At 34.5% G+C, this 11252-nt stretch overlaps 1 protein-coding gene across 3 annotated transcripts; it reads right to left on the reverse strand.

The window, feature by feature from the left end:
• Window positions 1-3839: 3839 nt before the first annotated feature.
• On the reverse strand, window positions 3840-10886 carry LOC145017547 (metal ion-binding protein). Of its 3 annotated transcripts, XM_078975560.1 has the most exons (17): window positions 10656-10886; window positions 10242-10525; window positions 9920-10051; window positions 9700-9771; window positions 9497-9567; window positions 9318-9417; window positions 9139-9237; window positions 8927-9053; window positions 8727-8860; window positions 8339-8640; window positions 7821-8256; window positions 6857-7741; window positions 6603-6776; window positions 5364-5851; window positions 5009-5260; window positions 4809-4931; window positions 3840-4323 (listed from the first exon to the last, which is right to left on the reverse strand). In XM_078975560.1, the coding sequence occupies exons 2-17, from the start codon at window positions 10389-10391 to the stop codon at window positions 4188-4190; spliced, it is 3681 nt and encodes a 1226-aa protein (XP_078831686.1). In that variant the 5' UTR covers window positions 10392-10525; window positions 10656-10886; the 3' UTR covers window positions 3840-4187. The 3 variants fall into 3 exon arrangements, with proteins under 3 accessions (XP_078831686.1, XP_078831685.1, XP_078831687.1); XM_078975559.1 differs by lacking the exon at window positions 10656-10886 and having other exon boundaries at window positions 10242-10649; XM_078975561.1 differs by lacking the exon at window positions 10656-10886 and having other exon boundaries at window positions 9920-10166; window positions 10242-10378.
• Window positions 10887-11252: the final 366 nt, after the last annotated feature.

The raw sequence follows: 11252 nt of genomic DNA on the forward strand, positions 1-11252 counted from the left end.
CTACCGGGTATTTACGAGAATGGCAAACATTTTCACATTAGGTGTATGGCTCATATCATAAACCTAGTTGTGAAAATGGGGTTGAAACACGAAGTTTATCATGTAAAAAACCTACAAGATGCAGTGAAATACATTAGAGCCTCCCCGCAACGGATCAAGACGTTTAAACAAGCCATGAAGGATGCGGCTGTAGAAAGTCGAAGGTTTTTGTGTGGTGAAACTCCAACAAGGTGGAACTCTACCTTTGAATTGCTAAGATCAGCGTACGATGTGAAAGACGCATTTCTCAAATATAGCCATCAAGGTAAATAAAATCAATTAATCAAATATATTTCAGCACTAAAATTAGCAATATTTATTTCTTTAGCAATCAGTCCAAATATTAAATTGCGCATAACTAGTTCAATTTAACTTGTTTTGACCTGAATCTTTTTCCTACATGTAGATTAGGATTTGTAGTTGAGTTTAGACTATAAAAACACTTCATTTGGTTAAAAATTGAATGAGTTACAAGCCCCACAAGGAAGGGTGTCAAATCTGATTTTTTTTTTTCTAATAGCAATAAAACGTGATGTGCTTTTGTTGTTCAAATGTGCATAACTCATTCAATTTAACTTGTTTTGACCTGAATCTTTTTCCTACATGTAGATTAGGATTAGTAGTTGAATTTAGACTATAAAAACTCTTGATTTTGTTAAAAATTGAATGAGTTACAAGCCCCGCAAGGAAGGGTGTCAAATCTGTTTTTTTTTTTTTTTTTCTAACAACAATAAAACGTAATCTGATTTTGTTGTTCTTTTTTTTGTAGATCCACTGTTTCAGAAAACTGTGGGAAGGGTACCATCACATTCAGATTTTGAGATGATTAAAAAGATGATGGAGTTCCTTGAGAAGTTTAAGAAGAAAACTGAAAAAGTTTCGTGTTCAACAAAGCCTATCTTCCATACGTATACCCGGGAGATTCTAGATATAGAGCAACATCTTAGGAAACTTGAAACCAACCCGGATTTTATGTTTATGGTACCGGATATGAAAGATAAATATGACAAATATTGGGGTGACTATGATACTATAAGTGATTATGTCTTCTTTGCGACATTGTTAGATCCTCAATGCAAGTCAAAGTTTATGAAAGTTGTTTTTACCCAAATGCTTAAAGCCGAAAACAAAGATAAAAAGATGTCTGCTGATGAGATAGAATCCAAATCACGTGCAAAGGTTATTGATATTGAATGCAAATTGGACAAGTTTTTCAAGACATACTTGGAAAGGTCAAACATGACCTCATCGTCTCAACAAGAAACTCCCGAAGAAGTTGTTAATTTTGATGACGAAAACGAATTCTTTGGAAGCTATATGACTTCGGGAAGTTTCCCCTCGACTTCGTCAGAAAGTCAATTGCAACGATACTTAAACGAGGACCCAATCGGATTTGACAAAGGATATGATATCCTCACATGGTGGAAAAATAATGCGGTGCGGTTCCCGATCGTTGCTCGAATGGCAAGAGGTATCGACCTTCTTTTACTCTAATTTAAAATTTTAATTTATAAATTTGTGTCGTGTATTATACACTAATTTGTTTATTAATAGATATTTTGGGGATGCAAATTTCCACCGTAGCATCCGAATCAACATTCAGTAATGGTCGTCGAGTAATTACCGACTACCGTACTAATTTGTCCGTTGTGATTGTGGAGGCATTGATATGCACTCAAGATTGGCTAAGAAAGAGTAGCTTGCCTATATATGACTACGACGAAGTGCACGATGTGTTAGCTGACGATGACCTCGCTATCGGTAATACACTAATACTTGTTACATCTTATTTTTAACTTCTTATTAGTATTTGTTACATTTTAGTAAGTAATAACGTTTTTCCTTTGAATTATATATAGACATTGTGGATGCTATACACAACTTGAAGCTAACGGGGAAGAGATCGGGAAATTAGTCAAAATATCAAAGAAATGTTGGAATCCACATATTAGACTTTTTTTTTGTTGGTGAAACTTGGAAGTATATTTTGAATGTCGAAAGTGTATTTTGAATGTTGAATGTTTGAATGTTGGATACTTAATAATATAACTTTGACGACATCCATGTTTAATTTGCTTGTAATAATTTAAATAAAAGACTCATGGTTAATTTGCTTCAATGTTGAATCGTTTATTAAAATGTTGCTTATTTACTAGTATTTAAACATCCACTTCTTCATAAAAAACCAATAAAACGCAAAGTAAATTAGTCGTTGGAATTACTCGAAAAACCGGCAAAAATCGGACCCGAAAAACCAATAAAACGCAAAGTAATTTAGTCGTTGGGTACATCAAAATTTAGCCGGTTCCATACTCGAAAAAACGGCAAAAACCGGACCCGGAACCGGAACCGGTATAACCGGAACCGGTAGAACCGCCGGGCCGGTTCGGTTCTTCATTTTTGCCGAATCCGGTTCCCCGGTCCGGTTCGGTTCGGGCCGGTTCCGGCCGGTTCGGTTCTTTTGCTCATCCCTAATCACGACCTTTGACGTATTTTCAAAATTGTCACCGTCTACTTTTTATAGTGTTTTTATGTTTTATTCCTAGCCACTAATTATTTGAGATGAGTGATCAAGATTTGGTCCCTTTGTTTGATAAAATTCATTTGTCTCACATGAATCTAACCCTATATATATATATATATATATATATATATATATATATATATATATATATATATATATATATATATATATATATATATATATATATATATATATATATATATATAATAAACATAAATTTAACTATTATAATTAAAATAATATTTTTTTAAATAAAATAAGATAAATCTTCGTACCAAATCTATAAATCATCAACTACAAACAGATTTGATTGAAAAGATTGGGAACTAATTTGGGGAGAAGAAAATAAGCATTAATATTGTAAGATTCGTTTTGTAATTCATGTTTTTTGTAGCATCTTAATATTTAAATAATTAATAAAGTAAAATAAATTTAATGTTTATTATTTTTTTGTTATACTATTTTAATTATAATAATTAAATATATGTTTATTATATATATATATATATATATATATATATATATATATATATATATATATATATATATATACTATAATAAATGAAGGTTTTTTTACCACATGTTATCTTCTTATTCATTTGGACACATGATATTTTCTAAAATTTTTAAATTTTCTATTTTCCACTTATCATTTTATTGTAATTTTCATTTTATTAAATTAAAATTCCACATTTAATGTGTAAGGTAATATATATGTAAAGTATTTATTAGAAAAAGTTTATATATGTAATGTATTCAATACATTAAAGTCTCATTAATTTTAATAATTTAAATTTTTCTCATTTTTCTTATAAATTCAAACTTTTCAAATTGTTAAAATTTTATATTTATTTTTTTAATTAAACTCATGTAATACATGGATCTCACACCTAATATAGTAATAGTTGATGTAGCAGTAGGGACCATTTTTGAAAGATGAATGTTATTGCACTGATGTAAGTAATCATTGCAAAGCTAATGTATCACAATTGAAAGTTTAATGGCATTGCACCGATATGGATGGCCGAGTTCCTTTTTTTAATAAGAAACTCAGAATAGCTTGTGTTTTTCTGCATTTCACTTTGCTTAAATTAATCCCATAATATATTTTTTGCATAGCCCCATTTAACCCTGTAATTAACAAGGACATTAACTGATACATGTAGCATAAGCTGGTGGTATACACTATAGCAGCATGTTGATCAGATTCACATATTGTTGGTTGGAAACATGCATAAAAGAAGCAGATCTGCATTCTAAAAATGGCTCTTACATATGATGAAAATTTTGTAAGCTTTAATTGATATTATAATACAGAATATGAAAGCTAAAGAATATTGAAAACCCAACCAACCATCTATAATCTACTACCTGACCTCATCACAACTTCAGTTGATACCTAGTGATACAATATCATCAGTATATACCATCCCCAATGAATGGTAACATCATTAATATTTGGGCATATGAGTTGACTTGGGTGGAAGAAAAAGAATGAATGGTAGGAGTAGGAGATGCGAGATTAGAAGATATACACAAACAAGAAACAAGACGCAAGGCACAACTACATAGCACGTGGTAGTGCATACATACATTTACATTTACATCTACATCTACATTTACATTATTTATCTATCCTGAGATTATTACAAAGATGACCAAGTTCAGGTCTCCCTGCCATCCAGCTCGTGAATTCCATCTCTGTGCCAGTGCCAGTGCAATACAGATACGATCTAAACATTATCAGTAGAAAGTAACGCCTGCACAACAACATAAATACTTACCATTTAAGTATATGTTCTGACTCATGAAAGAAACTAGGCAGTTGTTTCTTTTTTACTTGATCTCGAAAGAATGACTTAATACGGTGAGGCAACAATCCTGACTTAATGCATTAAGACACTAACACTTTACCTATTTGTCCCTTTTTTCATCCCAATTCCCCTCGTGTTATAATTGATGAATATTGTTAAAACTCATAAATATTGTGAAATTTGTATTTTGGAATGTAGGATAAAAAGGTTATTTAGTCAGTCATTAAGACAGTTTATTCAGTCTAGAAAAGAAACACAACTTATGTATACAATACTTTATCCAGACACACACCATCACCCGTTCAGTCAATTTACCCACACATACATGAGTTAATGAGGAAAAAACAAACCCTAGATGTCTATAACATAAGCAAGCTTTAAAAAACTACAAAGAAAGCAGATTCATTCTCATATAAAAATTTACAACCAACCTCAATGCTTTGATACCCATGTCCATGATGTATGCTTGATGATCATCATCATCCCCTTGAACCTTCTCAAGTTCCTTACTATAGAACAGAATGTCATCTCTAAGATGCCCAGCTCCAGCACACCTTTATAACAACAGAAAATATTACTTATCAAATACATTAGCTTTTTTGGCATCTTTATCCAAAAAAGTGCAGCATACCTCTCTATAACAACATCGACATCTGATTTACTCTCAGGACCATGAACAAGAACTCTAGTAAGACTAAGTATATCGCGATAATCACCCTTTTCACGCGCTTCATTAGAAGATAATAAATCTTGATTACCACTTTTTGTTAGTGGTAATGATGCTAACTTCCCTTCAGATTGAAGTCTTAAACATATAATAGCCATGGCATACGCAACACCCCCAAATCCCGTGTGAGAAACAAACAAGTAGCACCCTGCACAACTGCACAACAACCATATATATCATATACTGGGTCAGATACCCATGTATTACAATACAAGGGCTTAATGTATTGTATTAAGTGGATTAAGAAACAGACACTTACTTGTCCATACAGTACTGAATAGCATCAACATCAGAAGCTAAAGCTTCCCTCTCTCTAGTCAAAGGTATCCTTGTGTAAACTATATCATATCCATCATCTCTCAAACCAGAATACACTTCAGTAGGTGTCTTAACATTTTCCACAAATATATTCTCCCAATATCCTACTACATTTGCCTGATTTAATGATGGGTTATATTCTTCACGGTGTAAAAGCATTCTGCCACCACATTTTTTAATTTCTGATATAATATCCTCCTTTAAGCGAGCCTCCATGTGTTCCACCACTGATCCAGTGATACCCACATGCTTGAGTGTGTCTACAGGTTTATTTAATTCCCTAAGAACAAAAGGCGTCCCATTTATGTAAACAACAGCTTCTTCACGCAAGTCAGTTAACATCACTTTTTGTGGACCTAAATAAGTTAGCATCTCTTTGGCACCTGAAATTGTTGGAGTTGCCATGCAATACACAGGATACCCATCCACCTGAATAAAACAAAATAAGATAAAAAAATTTACATTTAACTTCTCCAATTTCTTTGTTGGTTCAACACATTTTTAAGGGCTTTTCTTTTTGACTTAAAGAGTTAAAGCACTTAATCTGCACTGTGTACAGCTAAATATGACTTTCTTTTTTACTTGATGAGCCTAATAGGCTAAGCAGTTAATCTGAAATGCTATACATAATTGTTTCTTTTTTACTTAATCTGGACAGAATGACTTACAGAGTCAAGCTAAAAAAGCCTGCCTTAATGTATTAAGACATTAACCCTTTACCTATTTGTCCTTAGTCTTCTTTCATCTCAGCTCCTCTCATGTTAAAATTGATGAATATTGTTAAAAATTATTAAAATTTGTGAGTTTTGTTTTTGGAATGTAAGGGTAAAATGGTCATTTAGTCTCATTTAGACAGTTTATTCAGTCCAACAAATATACAGACCTTTTGTATACAGTACTTTATCCACACAAACATCATTACTCATTCAGTCATTTTAACAATAACCCTTCACCTATATACCCTTTTTTTCCTAACAACTCTCATTTTAAAAATGATGAATATTGTGATTTTATTTAAATATAAGAATAAAATGGTCATTTAGTTACGCTAAGGCAGTTTATTCAGTCTAGAAAAGAAACAAACCTTATGTATCAACACTTAATCAAGACAGACATGATTACCAATTCAGCCACTCAAAAGAGAGATTTTTCAAGAAAATGAAACAGCCACTTAGTTTACCTTGAAAACATGTGGAGCACCATGGATTTGTATATGACTAGAAGTTCTTTGACCAGGAAAAAAGTACATCTTTAATATCGACCCCTTCCCTAAAACAGAGCCGTTACGTTTTTTAACAATGGCCTCCATTACCGCATCACCATGTTGAGATTCTTGTGGAGCTCTCAACTCTTCCTACAAACCAAAACACATACAGGTGAGAGTGAGAAAAATAAATAAATATTTTATGAAAATGAAATTTGGAGAAAATATACAGGAACACTAAAGAAGCGTCCGGGTCTCAATCTTATTGACCATTTCATAGCTTGGACTTCCGGTCTTTGATGCAACCAACTTTTGAAGGTGATTTTACATTCCTGCCCTTGCCCTTGTTCATCAAATGCTTCACTTCCAAGATACGCTGCAAAAGCAATTAACCGAAAATAACGTTCCAAATACTCGGCCCCACGGTTCAATGCCACCCGCCTTTCGCGTGGCTCGACATGCTGTTGATTAAATAATTTTCTATACTGCAGTACAGCCTGGCGTATATTTTGCAATGCTGAACATCTATCAATCACCGCATCTAAAGCTTCTCGACATTCCACCCCATTATCAAAAAACCTTGTTATTTTCCACAGCAGAAGGATGTCATTTATACCAAAAGAATGATTCGAATGCACTCTCGGTTTCCCTTCATCGCCACTTGATGTACAGTTGTCCGAGTCGCCACACGCCATGTCATCGAGTAGAATCCTGATGGGTCGTCCGTGGTCAATTCGGAGTTTGACCAGACATGCGATTACAGTCCCGGTAGTTGTCCTCCCTCTGCCCATTTGACAGTTGAATACAAAGACTGTATCTTTTGATGCTGATGAGATATTGAGAGCCAGTGTGTCGAAATCTGAACTTTTTGGAGCTTTTCCATCCGTAATGGGTACACGAGCGTACTTTACAGGAAACCCATCTGCCTCTAAAGATCTGAATACCTCCAGTGGGGTCTGAACCACATCACAACTTACATGCTCCCATGCATCAAATATCTTTCCATCTTCAGTTTCATGAATTACCATAATATCACCTCCATAACGTTCAGATTCTTTGAGAATATCTTCTTTCAATCGAGCTTCCATTCTCTCCACTCTTTCACAGTCAATTCCCTACATTAAACCACTTAGAGACTTGAGTATATTTAAATAATAAACATTAAAAATGTGAGAGAATTATTATTATGTATACCGTGTACTCAAGCATGTTTTTGTAGGGTCTTTCAACCTCACGAAGCACAAAGGGCTTTCCATTAATGTAAATAACAGGTTCTTCTCTCATGTTGTGCCAAAAGACGGGTCTGCCCCCGCCACCTTTAGAGCTACCTATTCTTTGCATAACAGATTTAATTCCTTCCACAGTTGGATTTGCAACACCATAGACTGGAAACCCAGGAATTTCCCTAAAATTAGGTGCGCCCTCTACTCTCTCGGGCAAATTCGGTTGTTGACAGCCTGGACAATGATCACTTTTTAAAACAGTTTGACTTCCTAAGACCTCGCCAGTTCTTGACACTGCAACTATTCCCATCTCACAAGGGTGACCATCATTATTAGGTTTGCTTATTTTGTTTAATGGTTTTATATTTGCATAACCAAGTGCACCCATTGGGTCCCTTCTCAACAACCTGCAATAGCAAGATACAACTTTTTTAGAACATGAAACTTTATATATATAATCAAACATGGAAGTGTGTTACTGTTATGTACCTGCGAATAATGGTATAGAGCTCAGGTCTTGCTTTCATCCAATCATAGAAATTAAGATTGTGATTGTGAGGGGATTTAGGAATATGAACTGCTCTTTCTGTATGGAGATATACAGCAAAGCATATAAGGTAGTAATATCTTTCAAGGTACTCAACAAAAAACGAAAGCAACGCCTCCCTCTTCATCTCATCAGGTTGCCTCAAAATACTATTTCTATATGTTGCAATTGCCTCACGTAAATTCTGCATGGAGGCACACTTGTCAATTACTTTGTCCACCTGTCGTTTGCCTTCAACACCGCCCTAAAACCATGTCAATCAAAAAGAAGTTACTCAAGTCAAGAATGTTGCAATGGGAAATTTGTAAGCAAAAAGGTTCATTTGCATACCTCTAAGACACGGATTAAGCTTCTTATGACGGTGTATTCCCCTCTAAGAAGTGCCTCTTCTGTGTTTAGCATGTTGTCAGTAGCATTTGAGCCACAGACAGAAATTGTTCCAATTGAATTTGTTCTTGGGATACCTAATAATAAGATATTGTAAAAGCATGCAATCATATGACATAAAGTTGACAGAAAAAAAAAAGTACCAGAAGCTCCTATTCGGTTGAAATAGATCAATGTGGCAATGACCATCCCTGTGGTGGTGCGTCCGCGTCCCATTTGGCAATTAAAGATTATTTCTGTCTTGAGGTCGGCTCTTGAAATTCTATCAACCTATAAAGATTATAAACACAAATCATATATAAAAGTATAAGCTAGGTTAAATATTTTCATTTTGTTAAATGAAAATAGCACTCACCAACGTATCAAAATCCTGTTCCTTGGGTGATTTTTCATCTGTTACTGGAATGCGTTCGTAGTCAACAAGGAATTTTCTTGTTTGTAGTTCTAAATAGACCTACAATGGAGAAAGGAATTATGAAATAGATCTTCAAATGAACATTAAATTTCATAGAAAACGATATTAGTATGATGAACCTGTAGTGGTGTTTTGACAGAGTCGGGTGTGACTGGCTCCCATTGATCCACCATTTGACCATCTGGTAGTTCATCAGTTACTAGGATCTTATTTCCATACCTGTTATCCAGACAGGTATTGAGATGATAAGAAAAATGGGTATCCGTATCATACGCAGAAACATGTAAAAAAGAATAACCTTGCAGCTTCTAGTAATATGTCTTCCTTCAACCGGTCTTCCATTTGCTCTACCCTTGCCCTATTGATACCCTATTAATAACATCAAAGTTTAGATATAAAATGGGATAAATCATCATGTTTATCAACAGAAAAAAAAGTATAACAATATATTGTAAATCTGAAGTGGAAGTTGTGATTTGAGCAGAAAAAATAAGCACACACCGTGTATTCAAGATTGGAGAAGGGTCTCTCAACCTCGCGCAAAACAAATGGTCGTCCATTGATATAAACCACCTGTTCCAAGAAAGAGTTTTACCACTGTTATTCAGAACATCGAATCCTAAAGTTATTGCCATAACAAGTGGAAGCATGAAAAAAAAAAAAATCATTTGCCAATTCTAAGAAATTATAAGCAATAAAGAAAGGGTATAAGACAATGTACTGGTTCCTCGCGTAGGTTGATCCAAAGAACATTTGCTTGCTTCCCATCAATTTGAGCCCCAATATATGTAAGAACGTTCCTAATCCCATCAATAGTTGGGATTGCAACACCATGTACACGCAATGATTCGGCCTGATGATTTCATGAAGCAAATGAACCGGACTTTCGATGGTCAAATCGAGGAAAAAATGATGTAAAAAAAGGAGGAATACATAAGTTCCCGCATGCTTTCTGGAGAAATTAAGCACTACAAGAAAAGAGGGGTGTATCTATGAAGTATAAGAAAGAGGGTGAAACAATAAAATTGAAAGAACAGGATCACCTGGCGAAAATTTGGGGCGCCGTCGATTTGAGGAGACAGTCGCTTGTTCTGACATCCAGGAAAATGGTCGCTCTTAAGAATGGTCTTTTTCCCAAGCACAGATCCATCTCTTTGCTTCATCACCTGCTCCGGCTCCTTTGGTATTGACATGGTCCGATCGATTCCTAACTATCCGAGTATCTGACCTAAGTCTGCGTATTATTTCAATGAGGACGACGATGTATGTTCTTCAAAAATCCAAACTGGCAATACTGAATCGGCACCTGTAACATAAACTTGCACGACTGCGTTTAATCACCCCCACAAGATACAACATACCACAGCAAAAGGTGAAACAGTCGATGCAAACCAAAGTATTAGATGGAAGACTGAGGCAAAGAAAAGACGGGTAGGACTGGGATTCATAAAACATACAATACAATACAGGGGATTCGACGGCGGTATTGGTATTAACGACAATGAATGAAAAAGACACTACTCGCTCGCTGAATTGGAATATGGGATTTGGATAATTTGCTAGTGGTGTAGATTTTTCGTGGAAGGGCATTTCCAATCAGCCAAGACGTGCAAAGTAGTGCAAACCATTCGGGATTCTTTTGTTCTTTGAGCCTCCAGGGCATATCCAAAATTTGTTTTCAACGTCTTTTGTTCACGGATTGTTTCGAACGGATTTGGAATTGGTCACATGAATTGGAATCTAGGATTTTGGGTCATTTGTTGTAAATTACAAATTTGCCCTAAGAAACCAGTACACTAAAACAACAATTTTCTTTGAACACAACATCTTAAAGAACTCTTAATGGATCCAAGAAAAACTCACATGGCTTTTTTTTTTTAGTTTTTTTTTCATTTTCTTATTTTTCACTTGTTATTTTTTAAGGGTTTTCATTCTTACATTAAATTTCAAGAATTTATGGTTATATATATGGAGGGTTCTCATTTTATTAATGTAAAGTTATCATTTTATTAATTTGAGAATAAATTCACATAAATGTTACAAACTCATTGATT

Source organism: Lactuca saligna, chromosome 9 (assembly GCF_052625555.1).
Source record: "Lactuca saligna cultivar CGN05327 chromosome 9, ASM5262555v1, whole genome shotgun sequence".
NCBI classification, from domain to species: domain Eukaryota; kingdom Viridiplantae; phylum Streptophyta; class Magnoliopsida; order Asterales; family Asteraceae; genus Lactuca; species Lactuca saligna.